The sequence below is a fragment of the Erinaceus europaeus genome, chromosome 1 (assembly GCF_950295315.1).
Source record: "Erinaceus europaeus chromosome 1, mEriEur2.1, whole genome shotgun sequence".
Classification (NCBI taxonomy): Eukaryota; Metazoa; Chordata; class Mammalia; order Eulipotyphla; family Erinaceidae; genus Erinaceus; species Erinaceus europaeus.
This window is the reverse complement of record NC_080162.1, coordinates 116,611,682-116,630,017: the sequence shown is the minus strand read 5'-3', so window position 1 is coordinate 116,630,017 and position 18,336 is coordinate 116,611,682. Positions and strand designations below refer to the sequence as shown.

The window sequence follows — 18,336 nt, the reverse complement described above, 5'->3', positions numbered from 1 at the left end:
ATCTTTCTCTCCTCCTCTCTGTCTTCCTCCCCTCTCCCCATTTCTCTATGTCCTATCCAACAACAACAACATCAATAACAACAATAATAACTGCAACAATAAAACAAGGGCAACAAAAAAAGGGGAATAAATTAATATATAATTTATTTAAATTGGGAGTTGGGCGGTAGTATAGCGGCTTAAGCACAGGTGGCGCAAAGCGTAAGGATCCCGGTTCGAGCCCCCTGGCTCTCCACCTGCAGGGGAGTCGCTTCACAGGCGGTGAAGCAGGTCTGCAGGTGTCTTTCTCTCCCCCCCCCCCCGTCTTCCCCTCCTCTCTCCATTTCTCTGTCCTATCCAACAACAAGGACATCATTAACAACAATAATAATAACTACAACAATAAAACAAGGGCAACAAAAGGGGGAATAAAAAAATTTTTAATTAAATTAAATTTAAAAAAAGAGAGAGAGAGAAGGCAGGGGGGCCGGATGGTAGCATATCGGGTTAAGTGCACATGGCACAAAGCTCAAGGACTGGCTCAAGGATCCCATTTTGAGCACCCGGCTCCCCACCTGCAGGGCGGGGCCACTACACAGGTGGTGAAGCAGGTCTGCAGGTGTCTAGCTTTCATTCCCCTCTGTCTTCCCTCCTTCTTTTGATTTCTGTCTATCCAACAACAATGACAATAATAACAACTATGATAAACAACAAGAGCAACAAAAGGGAAAAATAAATAAATAAAATAGTCTCCAGGAGCAGGGAAGTCGCTTCATAAGCGGTGAAGCAGGTCTGTAGGTGTTTATCTTTCTCTCCCCCTCCTCTCTCCATTTCTCTCTGTCCTATCCAATAATGACGACAACAATAATAACTACAACAATAAAACAAGAGCAACAAAAGGAAATAAATATTTTTAAAAAATTGTGGGGAGTCAGGTGGTAGCACAGCGGGTTAAGAGCACATGGCGCAAAGCATAGGACTGGCTTAAGAATCCCGGTTTGAGCCCCCGGCTCCCTACCTGCAGGGAAGTCACTTCATAAGGGGTGAAGCAAGTCTGCAGGTGTCTCTCTCTCTCCCTCTCTCAATTTCTCTCTGTCCTAACAATGACGACATCAATAACAACATTAATAATAACTACAACAATAAAACAAGGTCAACAAAAGGGGATAAAAAATAAATTAAAAAATATACATATATTTTTTTAAAAAGTGACCTGGGGAGCCAGGTGATAACACAGTGGGTTAAGTGCACATGGTGCAAAGTGCACAGACGGGTGTAAGGATCCCAGTTTGAGCCCCCAGCTCCCCACCTGTAAGGGGGGGGTCGCTTCACAGGTGGTGAAGCAAGTCTGCAGGTGTCTTTCACCTGTCTTCCTATCCTCTCGATTTCTCTCTCTATCCAACAATAACGACACCAATAACAACAAAGATAAACAACAAGGGCAACAGAAGGGAAAACAGCCCCCAGGAGCAGTGGATTCATAGTACAGGCACAGAGCCCCAGTAATAACCCTGGAGGCAAAAAAAGAAAACTGTGACCTGGAGGATTGATATTGTGCTTGTGCAAGGTCTATGTTCCATCACAGAAGGAATTAACTAGATTCACTTTCTCAAGATATGTTCTAATTGTTCTGTTTTTAAAAATGATTTTGTTTGTTTAGGGCAGAGGAGATAGCATAATGGTTATGCCTGAAGCTCCAAAACCCCAGGTTCAACCTCCTGTGCCATCATGTACATCCTGTACCAACAGTGCTCTAGTAAAAAAAGAAAAAGTGTTTTAGACTTAGTGCAAAGGGACGAGACATCCAAAGGATCACTATGGTACCCGAGCACATGTGAACTCAGGATCTTAGGCTTTAGAGTCCAACACCTTAAACAATGTGCCACCCACCTCCTAGACCACAAGATGTATTTATTTATTAAAATATTTTATTTATTTATTTATTTGTTTATTTATTTATTGAGAAAGGAGGAGAGAGAGAAAGAACCAGACATCACTCTGATACATATGCTGCCAGGGATTGAACTCAGGACCTCATGCTTGAGAGTACAATGCTTTATCTACTGCACCATCTCCTGGACCACAAGATGTATTTATTTTTATTTATTTATTTATTTATTATTGGATAGAGACAGAGAAATTGAGAGAGATGGGGAGATAGTGAGGGAGAGAGACAGAGACACCTGCAACTCAGCTTCACCACTCGTGAAGCTTTCCCCCTGCAAGTGGGGACCAGGGGCTTGAACCTGGGTCCTTGTGCACTGGAGTGTGTGCAATTAACTAGGTGCGCCACCGCCTGGCCCTCAAGGTATTTATTTTTATGAGAGAAATCAGAACACTGCTCAGTGCTAGTAGAGATTAAACCATGGTCCTCTGAGGTCTCAAGTCCTATGCTCTGATGTCCATTGCCTATGTGCCCTGGTTCTATCTTTTCTGTCTTTCACTCAGCCCTAATTATCTTTTTTGATGAGAAACACTTAAAAAAAGAATATCACAGGAGTTGGGCGGTAGCATACCAGGTTAAGTGCAGGTGGTGCAAAGCACAAGGACTGGCATAAGGATCCCGGTTCAAGACACCCCCCCCACTCCGTACCTACAGGGGAGTCACTTCACATGCAGTGAAGCAGGTCTGCAGGTGTCTATCTTTCTCTCCCCCCTCTGTCTTTCCCTTCTCTCTCCATTTCTCTCTGTCCTATCCAACAACAACAACATCAATAACAATAGTAACTGTAACAATAAAACAAGGGCAACAGAAGGGAATAAATAAAATATATTTTAAAAAAAAGAATATCACTGAGAGGCTGAAATAGTCATAACTTACTGAGATGCATGAATAGAGTCACTAATAAACAGTGCATCAAGGAACTATATCCCTGAAACCTTGTCTTGTAAACCATTATTAAATCACACACACACACCCCACCTGCAGGGGGAAAGCTTCACGAGTGGTGAAGCAGGGCTGCAGGTGTCTCTCTCCCCCTACCCTCTTGCTTTCTGGCTGTCTCTATCCAATCAATAAAGATAAGTAACAAAAATAAATAAATAAATAAATCACACACACACACACACACACACACACAGAAAAAAGTGATGCCAGCAAAACAAAACAGCTCACCTGATAGTGCACCTGCTTTGCGACACATGCTATCAAATTCAAAAGCAGTCGCCACTGCACTGGAAGAAACTGCTCTGCTGTGTCGTGTTGTCTTTCCCTGTTTCTCTAAATCTATTTGAAAAGTTAGCTCCCCAAGAACAGCAGCAACAAAAAAAGCAAATTGCTTTTTTCTCAATTTTCCACAAACACAGTGGATCCAGAACTCTACACCAGGATAACACTACCTGTAAAACTCCTCTCACATCCTGACACACACAAAACACCTATCAGACACATTCACTACTCTACAGTTTTAGTTACCCAGTATCAGTGAATAGAAGAACTGGCAGCCATGGAACCGGGGTGGAACGGATGGTTCCAGAAATTATCCTCATGGAGGAATATAATTTGGAATTCACCAAGTGGACATGGGGGCTACGGAACCATACTGGAGCACAGTATTCTGCAGTGGAATAGCATAATGCCAGAGATGATGATCGTAGTGTGGAAGCGCTCGCGCCCCATGAGGAGCTGGCCAGTCTTGCAATGATTTTATTCCTCGCGCCCACCTTTGCTGCAGTTTTTATGAGATGTTTGTGAAATGACAGAGTGCGATCGAGAGTAACGCCAAGATAGACTGGCTGGGCTTCATGCCGGATTCTTGTATCGCCAAGCTGCACATTAAGCTCACGCGAGGCCGAGGCATGGTGTAGATGGAAAACAGATGATACTGTTTTTGCAGTGCTAAGGATTAGTCGCCATTTTTTACTGCTGCCAGTTCTTAGCAACATTGCCCCGCCAGATATTCGTCGGGATGCGTCGTCATCTAAGTTCATTTCCCATGTCTACGCTCGACCGGACCTGCCAATATACGCGGATATCTTCGCCCACCCTGTCCAACGCTTGACGTCTCGTCACCCAATCTGGTCCCCTATGCCTACACTGAACTTCTCTGTTCCAGACTCTTGGAAACAGAGTTGGCAGTCAGCTGAGGTAAAGAACAAACACCTCATCACAGACCCCTGTAAGCGTCAACCCGGCTTTGACCTAGCACGTTAGATTGGGCTCTCCTCAATTGCTATCGAACAGGCCATGGCCGGTGTGCCGCTATGTTCCATCGCTGGGGAGCCAGAGACGACCCGAACTGCCCCTGCGGCTACAGACAGACTATGACCCACATAGTCAACGACTGCCACCTATCCAGATTCAAAGGAGGTCTCGAAACTTTACATCAGGCTCAACCTGACGCTGTTGACTGGCTACGGAAGAAGGGCAAACGCTAGAAGAAGAAGAAGTGAATAGAAACCATACTGGAGAACTCATTCACTGCTTAGTGAGATGAATTCTATGGAATAAATTGTTATTTAATGAATCCTCCTACTCATCCACATGTGCTTCTGGCCTCAGAGAAAGTAACCAATATGGAGTTCTGGGCAAACATTATTCACTCATCATTAGAAGGCTGTCATAGGTCCTGCTGGGTGGTGTCACACCAGAAGAGTGCACATGTTACCATGCATGAAGACCTGGATTCAAGTTCTAGGTCACCACCTACAGAGAAGCTTCACAAGTAATGAAGCCCTGCTGCAAGTAACCCTTCCCCTCACTGTCTCTATGGGGGGGGGGGGGGTTTGCAGGCTGTCAGGAGTAGTAAAATCATCATGCAGGCATCAAGTCCCAGTGATAACCCGGGGGGGTGGGGGGGAGGAATTCCCACAAACCTAAACCCCTTACTTATCTCAACAATTACAACATAACACTTAGTAAAAGGTTACCATCCTTCCCTTAAATCTATAAATTTCCCCATGGAGAAAATCCATCTGGAGAGACCTACATGTGCAACTGAGAAGCTGAAAAGAAATGATCAGGATGGGCAGGGTAGACAGCATAATGGTTCTACAAAGAGACTCATGCCTGAGGCTACAAAGTCCCAGGTTCAATCCACCAGACCATCATAAACCAGAGCTGAGCAGTGTTCAGGTAAAACAAAAAGAAAAGAAGAAATGATCAGGATTACAATGAATTTTCCCCAGTCACACCATAGTGAAACTATAGGTTTCACTTTTGTAGCTATTCCTGTCATTACTGAAGAAACTGTTACAATCTGGTTTGACATCAATGCTAAATGAGCACTTGGAAAATTAAAATGTACTTAATGTTTTATTAACATGGTAATTTCTAAAAAGAATTCAGAAAGAGGGGAAGACAGAGAGGAGGAGAGAAAGAGACACCTGCAGACCTGCTTCACCTCTTGCAAAGCAAAACCCTGAAGGTGGGGAGCCGGGGGGCTCAGACCCAGATCCTTAAGCTGGTCCTTGTGCTTTGCACCACCTGTGCTTAACCTGGTGCACTACAGCCTGACTCCCTTAAGTAATGTAATTCTAAGAAATTTCTTTTTTTTTTTAAAGATTTTATTTATTTATTCCCTTTTGTTGCCCTTGTTGTTTTATTGTTGTCGTTGTTGGATAGGACAGAGAGAAATGGAGGGAGAAGAGGAAGACAGAGGGGGGAGAGAAAGACAGACACCTGCAGACCTGCTTCACCGCCTGTGAAGAGACTCCCCTGCAGGTGGGGAGCCGGGGGCTCGAACCGGGATCTTTACGCCGGTCCTTGCGCTTTGCGCCGCGTGCGCTTAACCCACTGTGCTACCACCCAACTCCCTCTAAGAAATTTCTATCTATAACAAAGCTCAAACTGACTTTTACATTCAACTTTAATTAAATGAAGACATTCAATGTGCTTTCTGGTTTTTACTTTCTCATAGTTCATATTTGTTTAGAATTATTATTTTTAATTATTTATTTAAAATAGAGCAGAGTTACAGAATCTGAGCATTCCCATTATATCAAAGGCAGCTTTGATACTGTGATGCTTTTCTGTCTCTCTCTCTCTCTCTATTTCTGTCTGTCTGAAAATTTTGACCTGGAGCAGTGAGGCTTGACTGACAGGAAAAAAATGAAAAGAAAAAGTGAAAGAATGGAAGGGAGGGGCTTGCTTATGGGCTGGCAAAATATCCAAGCTCACTTGGATAGTGCACTGTTTTGCCAAGTGCATGATCCAGATTTGAGCTCAGCTTCCACCTCCAGTTAAAGGAAGCTTTGGTGGTGTAGTGTCTTTCTCTTTCCTCTCTCTGCCTTTCTACCTGAAAAAGTCAGCCTGGAGGAATGAAGTCCCTGAGGTGACCCAAAAATAAATAAACAAAGGCACTTAGGGGTAAATATTATAATAGTGAATAGTAAAGTACTAGGTCACTTTATATAGCTTTTTTGTTTTGAAGTGTTATTTATTAGAGAGAACCAGAGCAGCATTCTGGCAAATGTCATCCTGGGGATAGAACTAGGGATCTTAACAGTTGTCGAGTTCGATGTTTTATCTATTGCACTGCCACCAAGGTGGCTACAGTAAGGCTGGGGTCAAACCTGGGTCACACAGAGCATGACAAAGCAAGCACACTAGCTTACTGTCTGCTTCAATTTTTTTGAAACACAAAATCAAATTTAAAAGCCATGATGATAAGAGCCTACAACATAATTCACCTGGATAATGTATAAGACCCATGTCTGAGCCCTGGCCCCACCATACTGAAGGTGGCTTAGGTGCTGTGTATCTTTTATTTTTCCCTAGCTCCCTCCCTCTATGTATCTGACAAGGCTGACCAAGAGCAGTGAAATTCTGACAGTGCTCCCCCCTAACCCCTACCTCCAAAAAAGGTGGGCTGGGAAGATAACTCAGTTGGTTAGATCACCAAACGTGCATGCTTGATGTCCAGAGGCTTAAAGTTCCATCTCCAGTACCATCTGGTAACTCTCTCATATAAAATAAATCTAAAAAAAGAAAAAGGAAGGAGGCCAGGCAGTAGCATAGCAGGTTAAGCACACATGGCGCAAAGCACAAGATACGACCTAAGGATCCCGGTTCAAGCCCCCAGCACCTGCAGGGGAGTCGCTTCACAAGCAGTGAAGCAGGTCTGCATGTCTATCTTTCTCTCCCTCTATCTTCCCCTCTTCTCTTGACTTCTCTCTGTCCTATACAACAACAACAACAGCAGCAATGGCAACAATAAAAAAACAACAGGGGCAATAAAAATGGGGATAAAAATGGCCTCCAGGAGCAGTGAATTCATAGTGTAGGTACCAAGACCCAGCAATAACCCTGGAGGCAAAAAAAGAAAAAGAAAAAGGAAAGAAAAAAATTGGAGGCAGAGTGGTAGGACACCTAGTTGAGCACACACTGCACCATGCGCAAGTACTGGGGTTCAATCTCTCGCTCATCTGCAGAGGTGGCACTTCAAGTGCTCAAGTAGGTATGTAGTCATCTCTCTCCCCATCCCCTATCTCAGCATCTCCTATTAAAATAAAACAAAGACAAAAGGGGGGAGGGGAATGAGGAAAAGGCCATCGGTAACAGTGGAAAAAGCACTGGACTCTCAACCATGAGGTCCCAAGTTCAGTCCCTGGCAGCACATGTACCAGAATGATGTCTGGCTTTCTCTCTCCTCCTTTCTCATTAACAAATAAATAAGGGAGTCGGGCTGTAGCACAGCGGGTTAAGCGCAGGTGGCGCAAAGCACAAGGACCGGCGTCAGGATCCCGGTTCGAACCCCGGCTCCCCACCTGCAGGGGAGTCGCTTCACAGGCGGTGAAGCAGGTCTGCAGGTGTCTATCTTTCTCTCCTCCTCTCTGTCTTCCCCTCCTCTCTCCATTTCTCTCTGTCCTATCCAACAACGACAACAACAATAATAACTACAACAATAAAACAACAAGGGCAACAAAAGGGAATAAATAAATAAAATAAATATTTAAAATAAATAAATAAATAAATAAAAGGGGGCCAGATGGTGCCACACCTGGCTGAGTGCACATGTTACAATGCACAATGACCCAGGTTCAAGCCCCTGGTCCACACCTGCAGGAAGAAAGCCTCACAAGTGGTAAAGCACGGCTGCAGGTGTCAGTCTCTCTCACTCTCTATATTCCCCTTCCTCTCAATTTCTGGCTGTCTCTATCAAATAAGCAAAGACAACAACAACAAAAATTTTTTTTAATAAAAGCCTTTTAGAGAAAAGTTTTCTTTAGAAATAAAAACTAACTCTGGTGGCAATTAACAAGATGGTGCCCATGAGAAAGCAGTGAGCTTTCTCATATATATCCCCCCAGAACACTGCTCAGCTCTGGATTATAGGTGATGGGGGTACTGAACTTGGAACCTTGGAGCTTCAGCTTTATACTATCTCCTCTGCTCTTAATTAATTAATTAAATCTTTTTTTTTTTTTTTTTTTAACCAGAGCACTGCTCAGCTCTGGCTTATAGTGGTATGGGGGATTGAACCTGCAACATTAGGGTCTCAGGCATGGAAGTCTCTTTGCATAACCACTGTGCTATCTACGCCCACCCTTTAATTTTTTTTTTAATTGCCACCAAGGTTATTGCTAGAGCTTAGCTTAGTGTGAACACTACAAAATCTACCACACACTGCAGACATTCCCCCCACCTTTTTATTTTATTTGATATCACAGAGAGAAATTGAGAGTAAAAGGGAGATAGAGGGAGGAAAGAGACAGCTGCAGACCTGCTTCACCACTCATAAAGCTTCCCCCCTGTAGGTGGGGAATAAACCCAAGTCCACGTGCACTCAACCAGATGTGCCACCCCCACCCCCCCTTTTTTTGAGAGTATACAGCAACCTGCGAAATTGTGCAGTGGCCAGGGTGCTGTACTTACAAACATGATGCCCCCAGTTGGATTCCCCTGGTGCTGCATGTCAGATGGATACTCTGATCCCCCCACACACCTCATTAATACATCCTGGGCTGGTACAATAGCTCACATAGAAAGTGTACTACTGGGAGTCGGGCTGTAGCGCAGCGGGTTAAGCGCAGGTGGCGCAAAGCACAAGGACCGGCATAAGGATCCCGGTTTGAACCCCGGCTCCCCACCTACAGGGGAGTCGCTTCACAGGCGGTGAAGCAGGTCTGCAGGTGTCTATCTATATTCTCTCCTCCTCTGTCTTCCCCTCCTCTCTCCATTTCTCTCTGTCCTATCCAACGACGACAACAACAATAATAACTACAACAATAAAACAACAAGGGCAACAAAAGGGAATAAATAAATAAAATTAATTAATTAATTAAAAAAAATTAAAAAAAAAAAAAAAGAAAGTGTACTACTCTGCCACGTGTGTGACCCAGGTTCTAGTCCAGCTCCCCCTGCACTTAAGGAAACTTCAGTACTATACTTTCTCTTCCTGTCCTATTCTCTTGTTGGCTCTCTGTATGTAAACAATAGATAAATGACATTTAGAACTTTTTTTTTCTTAACCAGAGCACCACTCAGCTCTGGCTTATGGTGGTGCGGGGGATTGAACCTGGGACTCTGGAGGCTCAGGCATGAGAGACTCTTTGCATAACCATTATGCTATCTACCCCTGCCCAAAACAAATAATTTTTTTAAAGGAGCATTAAGTCCCAAGTCAATCGCTGCCATTGCATCATGTGCTGGAGTGATGCTCTAGTTTTCTCACTCTCACTAATATATAATGCATATATCATGGTCATGTATGTGGAGTATAGTGTGAGAATGAAACAAGACAAAACAAAACAAACAAACAAAAAAAAGGTGGCTATTGTGGTTAGGTTAAATGACCATGGGAAACCAAAGGGCAGGAGACAAAGTTACATTCAGTCAGCCTAAGAAAGGCCTCACAGGGTGAAGGAGATAGCATAATGGTTACTCAAAACAACATTCATGCCTAGAGCTCCAAAGTTACATGTTCGGGTAGATGGTGGCGCACCTGGTTAAGCACACGTTACAATGTGCAAGGACCCAGGTTCGAGCCTCCAATCTCCACCTGCAGGGAGAAAGCTTTGTGAGTGGTAAAGCAGTGCTGCAAGTGTCCTCTGTCTTTCTCCCTCTCTATCACCCTCCCTTCCTTCTTGATTTCTGGCAGTCTATATCCAATAAATAAATAGGTACAAAATATTTAGTGAGTCGGGCAGTAGTGCAGCCGGTTAAGCGCACATGGCGTAAAGCGCAAGGACTAGCGTAGGGATCCCGGTTTGAGCTCAGGGATCCCGGATCCCCACCTGCGGGGGAGTCCCTTCACAGGCAGTGAACCAGGACTGCAGGTATCTTTCTCTCCCCCTCTCTGCCTTCTCCTCTTTCCATTTCTCTCTCAAAAAAAAAAGACAAAAAATAGTTTAAAAAATTTCCATGTTCAATCTCCTGCACCATAAATGAGAGCTGAGCAGTGTCCTGGCATGTGTGTATCTTTCTCTCTGCACCTCTCATTAAAATAAAACAAAATGTATGTAAAATAGGAAGGGTCATACAGTCAAGCAGAAGTTAGAGTTAACTGCTGAGGACAAAACTAGAGTTGTTTTTTTTTTTTCTTCTTCCCAAACAGAAGCACTGTTCAGCTCTGGTTTATGGTTGTACTGCAGATTTAACCTGGAACTTTCAGTGCCTCAGCCATGAACACTGCATATGACATTACTTAAAACCAGGGAAATTTTTAACAGTGAAAGTGAAAGGATTAAATACTTCCTTCAGAAAAATAACTCTGTTGTTCCCGGAAAGGGAGTCAAAGAAGCAGAGACCACAGGAGCGTATTTAAGTAAGACTGGGGGAGAATAGCCAACACGTTTCTAAAGTAAAATCCACAGGTTTAAAGATACGGGGAACAAAGTGGAAAAATAACAGTCCTTCCGTGGGTGTGACCAGGTGAACAGTGAGCGCTGCCACTGAGAGAGAGGCGATGAGAGAGGGCTGGTGGAGTCAGCTAACTCCTCTTTGGCGCCCACTTCCAATGAAGTTTTGTGAAGTTAAATGTCTCCACCCCTGCGAACACAAGGCAGGAAGCATCCCCAGAAAGGGTCAGAGGCTGAGACTTCCAAGTTCAACGTCTGGTTCTCCCCCAGCACTGTGAGCTGCTCGGGCTGGAAGGCGGCTGCAGGCCCTCCTGCACACTCCGCGGGGAAGCTGGGGCTCCTCACCAGAAAGGAGCCAGCGAGTGAGGAGGAAGCTCGCTGCATTCGAGATACAAAGTTATTATTCTTCTTCATAAACTTTGGCCCGTTCTGATTTCCCACGACTCAGGTCACCCCCCACCCCAGGGGGACAGAACACGGCCCTTGGCTTCATCAGGGAAAAAGATGATCGTGATGACTAAGTGTGGACGGGGAAGGAGCCGGGGAGGCAACGACGAAGGGCGCGGGCTCGGGGCCGCCCCCCGCGCCCTGCAACTTGCCAGCCTGGTGACTCTGCAGCCGCAAGGCGACAGTTTGCTAAGGACCCGACCAACGCACGGACCTGACTGTCCGTCGGTCGGTCTCCCCCGCCCCGCCCGAGTGTCCCACCGCCCGCCGAGCGGAACTCTCAGCCGGGGCGCTGCGGCCCAGGGCGGGGCCTCTTCCCGGGGGCGCCCCATGAGGACCTCCGGGCCCGGGCTCCCTCTCCACACCGACCCGCGGCCCGGGAGACGGTGGCTGCGGGCAAAGGACCGGGCCGGGCTGCGGGCGGAGACGCCCCGGGCCGGGCAGTGGGGTCGACGGCGGCTTCGAGCGCGGCCTGACTCTCCCGCCCAGGCTGCGGCCTAGGCGGCCCGGTTAGCTCCCTCAGCCCGCGCGCGGCCCGGGGCGGGACGGTGGGTCCACGCGGAGCGGGGGGCCGCACAGAGATGCTCAGAAGATCCCAGGCCTGTCGCGGGCACCCCGAACCCCGGACGCCGCCCCCGGCCCGACCGGCGGCGGAGAATGGCCTTTACCTTCATCAGCCTCCTGCTGGCCGCCATCTTGGATCTGGTGCTGCTGCGTTCCCAGAATGCATTGCAGCCAGCCGGGCGGCCGTAGCCCCCGCACTTCCTGGAGTGGGGGCGGGGCGAGGGCGGGGCGCGCACGACGTGCACCGCGCCTACTGTGTGTTTGCCACTGATGGACCGGACAGCCACGGATTTTGACTACTATGCCTTCTAATCTGATGACAATTAACCAACAGTGCCTGGAACGTAGTAGGTGCACAGGAGAAACTACTGCAAAAGATCACATAATAGTCAAGATTGTTTCACGTATTGCTGAACGTTGTAAAGAAAACTGGATGAGGGCAAGGGTAGATAGCATAATGGTTCTGCAAAAAGACAGGGGCTGGGGAGACAGCACAATGGTTATGCAAAAGCCTTTCAAGCCTGAGGCTCTGAAGTCCCAGGTTTGATCCCTGGCCTCACCATAAGCCAGAACTGAGCAGTGTGCTGGTCCCTTTCTCTTGGTATCTTTCCCTCTGTATTTACTCTTTCTTATTAAAATAAACTAAATAAAATATTTTTAAAAATCACTCATGTCTGAGGCTCTGATGTCCCAGGTTCAATCCCTTGCACCACCATAAACGAGAGCTGAGCAGTGCTCTGGTCAAAACAAAAACAAAAAAAGAAAAAATTGGATGAGGGGCTGGGTGCTCGCGCACAAGGTTAAACACACGATACAAGGCACAAGGACCAGGTTCGAGCCCCCGGCCCCCACCTGCAGAGGGAAAGCTTTGCAAGTGGTGACACAGAGCTACAGATATCTCTCTGTTTCTCTCCCTCTCACCTCTCTTTCTAGCTTTCTTAGTCCAATAAATAAATACAGATAATAAAATAAAATTAGTGGTCTGGGAAGTGGCACAATGGATAAAGCATTGGATTCTCAATCATGAGGTCCCACGTTCAATCCCCAGCAGCACCTATCTGGTTCATTCTCTCTTTAAAAAATTAAATTAAAGATACAAATGACATTTCAAAAAAGAAGGAAGAAAAGGAAACTGGATGAGTTTCCCAGGGAGTGGCTCACTGGATAAAGCCTTTGAATTCTCATGGTCTTGAGTTCAAATCCTGAAAATGCATATGCAATACAATGTGTGTCTCTCTCTCCCTCAAAATCTGTTTTGTTGGGGTCGGGAGGTAGCACAACGAGTGTGGTGCAGAACGCAAGGACCAGCGGAAGGATCCCGGTTCCATCCCCTGGCTCCCCACCTGCAGGGGAGTCACTTCACAGGCAGTGAAGCAGGTCTGCAGGTGTCTCTTTCTCTCCCCCTCTCTGTCTTCCCCTCCTCTCTCCATTTCTCTCTGTCCTGTCCAACAACGAATGACATCAACAACAATAATAATAACCTTAACAAGGCTACAACAACAAGGGCAACAAAATGAGAAAAAATGGCCTCCAGGAGCAGTGGATTCATAGTGCAGGCATTGAGCCCCAGCAATAACCTTGGAGGAAAAAAAAAAATGTTTGTTTTTTTTTAATAATTGGTCCAGCATGTGACACAGTGGATAAAGCATTGGACTCGCAAGTGTGAGGTCCTAAATTCAATCCCACGTGTACCAGATTGATGTATGGCTCTTTCTCACAATCTCTCTCGCTTTCTCCCTCTCTATCACCCCCCCTTCCCTCTAGATATCTACCTGTCTCTACCCAATAAATAAATAAAAATAATTTTTAAAAGGTAAAAAAAAAAAAAACCTTTAAAAGAGAAAAGGAAACTGGATGATGAGAAAGGGCCCGTAGGCGGTGGCGCAGTGGGTTAAGCGCACGTGGCGCAAAGCGCAAGGACCGATGTAAGAATCCCAGTTTGAGCCCCCCCCCCCCACCTGCAGGGGAGTCGCCTCACGGGCGGTGAAGCAGGTCTGCAGGTGTCTATCTTTCTCTCCCCCTCTCTGTCTTCCCCTCCTCTCTCCATTTCTCTCTGTCCTATCCAACAACAAAGCAACGTCAACAATGGCAATAATAACCGCAACAAGGCTGCAACAACTAGGGCAACAAAAGGGAAAAAATGGCCTCCAGGAGCGGTGGATTCATGGCGCAGGCACCGAGCCCAGCAATAACCCTGGAGGGAAAAAAAAAAAAAAAGTGCCCACAGGGGACCAGGTGGTGGCGCACCTGGTGGACGGTTGAACACACACACATTACAGTGTACAAAGATGCAGGTTCAAGCCCCTGGTCTCCACCTGCAAGGGGACAGCTTCATGAGTGGTGATGTACGGCTGCAGGTGTCTCTTTGACTCTCTCCTTCTCTATATCTCCCTTCCTCTCGATTTCTCTCTATCTCTATCCAAAAATAAATGAATAAAATTATTTAGGGAAAAAAGGGGGGGCAAGTGGTGTTGCACCTGGTTGAACGCATGTTACAGTGCGCAAGGGCCCAGGTTTGAGCCCCTGGTCCCCACCTGCAGAGAGAGAGCTTCACAAGTGATGAAGCAGGGCTGCAGGTGTCTGTCTCTCTCTATCACCCCCTTCTCTCAATTTCTAGCTTTCTCTATCCAATAAGTAAATAAAGATAACAAAAAAAAAAAACTTTAAAAAAACTTTAAATTTTTTTTTTTAAAAAAAGAGGGGCCAGGTGGTGGCGCACCTGGTTGAGCACAACTATTACAATGCCTAAGGACACAAGTTGAGCCCCAGGTCCCCACCTGCAGGGGGAAGCTTTACAAGTGGTGAATCAGGGCTGCAAGAGTCACTCTGTCTCTATCCCTCTCTACCACCCCCTTCCCTCTTGATTTCTGGCTGTCTGTATCCAATAAATAAAGATAATTTTTAAAAAATTACTGAGGAAGATGGGTTGATACTGGGGCAGCATGGAATGTTCCTACTCATGACCACAGAATGTGAGCTCAGATCTAGAGGGATGTAGTGGTCGCACAGGCTCCTAAGCTAATTATGGGCCCCAGATCACATCAAATTGATGGGGTTTACAGTAATATTTATACCCTTTTCCCATATTAGGGAGCTACTCTCTTCCCTGATCCAGCTTTCTGGTCCTTTTCCCAGCCATGACATCATCTCCCCAGACAATAGTTAGGATTCACCTGCATATCAGATTTCAGGCTCAGGGAAAAAAAAAAAAAAAAACTAGTATAGCTACAGGCTCTTTGAAATATAACTAAAATATGCCTAGTAGCTATCTACAAAATAGAGGACCCCCCACCCAAAGCTTCACCTGCACTATTCCAGCCTTTAGGTCCATAATTGTCCAACAGTTTGTTTGACTTTGTATATTAACTCTCTTTTCAGTCACTAGGTTCCAGATGCTAGCAGGATGCGACCAGACTTCCCTCAACAGACAACCCCACCAATGTGCCTTGGAGCTCCACTTCCCCAGGGCCCTTCCCAACTAGGGAAAGAGAGAGACAGGATGGGAGTATGGATCGACCTGTCAATGCCCATGTTCAGCGGGGAAGCAATTACAGAAGCCAGACCTTCAACCTTCTGCATCCCACAATGACCATAGGTCCATACTCCCAGAGGGTTAAAGAGTAGGAAAGCTATAGGGGAGGGGTTGGTATATGGAGGTCTGTTGGTGGGAATCGTGTGAAGCTGTACCCCTCTTATCCTATGGTTTTGTCAATGTTTCCTTTTTATAAATAAAAAAATTTTAAAAAAATAAAAAAGAGGGAGTCGGGTGGTACTGCAGCGGGTTAAGCACATGTGGCGTGAAGCGCAAGGATCAGCATAAGGATCCCAGTTCAAGCCTTTGCGGCTGTCCACCTGCCCACCTGCAGGAAAGTCGCTTCACAAGCAGTGAAGCAGGTCTGCAGGTGTCTGTCTTTGTCTCTCCCGTCTTACACTCCTTTCTCCATTTCTCTCTGCCCTATCCAACAATGACAACATCAATAACTACAATAGTAACTACAGCAACAATAAAAAAGCAAGGGCAACAAAAGGGAAAATAAATAAATACTAAAAAAATATTTTAAAAAATAAAAGAAAGTGGGAGTTGGGCGGTAGCGCAGCTGGTTAAGCTCACGTGGCGCAAAGCGCAAGGACCAGCGTAAGGATCCCGGTTGGAGCCCCCGGCTCCCCATCTGCAGGGGAGTCGCTTCACAGGAGTGAAGCAGCTCTGCAGGTGTCTATCTTTCTCTCCCCCTCTTTGTCTTCCCCTCCTCTCTCCATTTCTCTCTGTCCTATCTAACAACGACGACATCAATAACAACAATAACTAACAACAATAAAAAGACAATAAGGGCAACAAAAGGGAAAATAATAAATAAAATTAAAAAATAAATAAAAGTGCCTATGAAAGGTAGGCAATGGCACACAGGCTTGAGAGTATATATTAGCCTGCAAAAAGACTCGGGTTCAAGCCCATGGTCTACATCAACAGGGAGGAAGAAGCAGGGTTGCAGGTTTCTATCTCTTTTTCTCCTCTCCTCCCTCTGTATCTTTCTCTAAGAATTTTCTTTGTTTTTTGTTGGTGCTTTCTTTTTTAATGATTACTTTATTTATTGGATAGACAGTCAGAAATTGACAGGGAAGAGGAAATAGGGAGAAAGAGTCAGAAAAACACCTACAGACCTGCCTCATCACTCATGAAGCTTTCCTCCTGTAGGTGGGGACTGAGGGCTTGAACCCGGGTCTTTTTGTATTGTAATACATACACTCAACAGGTGTGCCACCACCCAGCCCTAGTTTTTTCATTTTGTTTAGTTTTTAATTATCTTTATTTATTGTATAGAGACGGCCAGAAATCAAGAGGGTAGAGGGAGATAGAGAGGAAATACAACAGAGACACCTGCAGCCGTGCTTCACCACTCATGAAGCTTTCCCCCTGCAGGTGGGGACTGGAGGATTGAACCTGGGTCCTCAACCATGTGTGCTCAACCATGTGTGCCATACCCAGCCCATTTGTTTGTTTGTTTTTTAACCAGAACACTCCTTAGCTCTGACTTATGGTGGTGCATGGGATTGAATCAGGGACTTTGGGGACCAGAGATTAAAGTTTCTTTGCATAACCATTATTCTACCTAACCCAGCACTCACTCTCTCGCTCTCTCCCCTTGCCTCTAAATGACTCTGTCTTTTTAAATTGTATTTATTTATTATTGAATAGAGACTGAGAAATTGACATGGGAGGGGAAGTTAAGGTGGGAGAGAGACCTGCATCACCACTCATGAGGTTTTCTACCAGCAGGGGAGGTCCAAGGGCTTGAACTTGAGTCCTTGAACAGCATAATGTGTATGCTTAAATAGGTGCATCACTGCTGGCCCCTCAATGTCGCTTTGTCTCTACACAGTAAATAAATATATATTAAATTTATTTAATGTATTAGTGGATAGAGACAGAGAGAAATTGAGATGAGAGAGGGAGATCCATGCAGCACTGTATCACCACTTGGGGATTTTATCAGTGCTAGCAAAATGGAAAATCCATACAGGAGACACAATTGTGTTGATTTGGGTAGGGTGTTTGTAGTCTGTTCACAGGATCTGTTCTTGGAAGCTTCCTTCCTAGGAGCTAGAGAGAGGCAGGAGACAGAGTTCACTGGCCATAGCACCAGGCTTGCATGGCTGAGGCACCAGGTTCTCTCATTCCTGGTAGGGTAGCTGCTGAGAAAGAAGGGCCCTGCAGCTCTGCCTTCGCTCCCCCCTCTCTGTGCCATGGGCCAGTCTCTTGATGCTTCCTGCACTGTTCAAACCCTTGTCCAGGAAAAAAGAGTTTTGAGAACCTCTGCTGGGGTGCTGAGCTATGATGAAGGTTTTTCTTGATTGTTTGAACCTCAGGCCGTCAGCTGCCTATGGCAGACACATGAGAGCAAAAATCTGGGGGGTGAGTGTGGGAAGAGGTCTTACCCCATGGAAACACCACTGCCTCCCATGGTCATCCCAGGACCCAGGCTTAGGTCTGATCAGGCCTTTTCTTGGTGTCAGATTTTTCAAGATGGCTGGCTGGAGCCTCAGGCACTGGCTCCCTGTGGGAGACACTTGAGGGCAAACGTTCTTACAGTTTGTTTAGGTGGACTAATAGTCCCATGATAGCAAACACTTCTCTCAGGCTCCTGACCCTAGATTCTATCCACCCTAACATTTCTGCTGAGTGTGAAGCATTGGCCTTCACAGCCTCAAGAGAATTGTACTCAAAAGGTCCCAGACAGTGTGTGTGTTATGTGTGTGTGTGTGGGGGGGTGGGGTGGGCGTGGCACCAACATTGTGTTAGCATTCTAACTCCACCTGCTCCAGGTCCTGGGATCAGACCCTACCCCTGACCCCACCCCGAAAGTCTGCCCACTATGTGAAATTTTTCACACTCTGATAGGAACTTTGACAACACTGCGAAGCATTTTATTCTTGTAAGAGGATTTTACTCATTGTCACTTATTAAAGACAAAGGGGGAGTGGGGATATGGTTCCTTAAGAAACCAGTTGTATGGGTGGGGTGGGGGTACACTTGGTTGAGCACACACATTATAATGTATAAAGACTGAGGTTCAAGCCTATAGTCCCCATCTTCAGGAGGAAAGATTC

General features: G+C 46.0%; 1 protein-coding gene across 1 annotated transcript in view; it reads right to left on the bottom strand.

The window, feature by feature from the left end:
- UBE2L3 (ubiquitin conjugating enzyme E2 L3) overlaps nucleotides 1–11,942 on the bottom strand; it is a 48,427-nt gene extending 36,485 nt beyond the window's left edge. The window contains exon 1 of the mRNA XM_060194515.1: nucleotides 11,835–11,942. Coding sequence (XP_060050498.1) covers nucleotides 11,835–11,861 — 27 coding nt within the window. The 5' untranslated portion in view covers nucleotides 11,862–11,942. The remainder of the gene's footprint in view (nucleotides 1–11,834) is intronic.
- Between the last annotated feature and the right edge of the window lie 6,394 nt (nucleotides 11,943–18,336).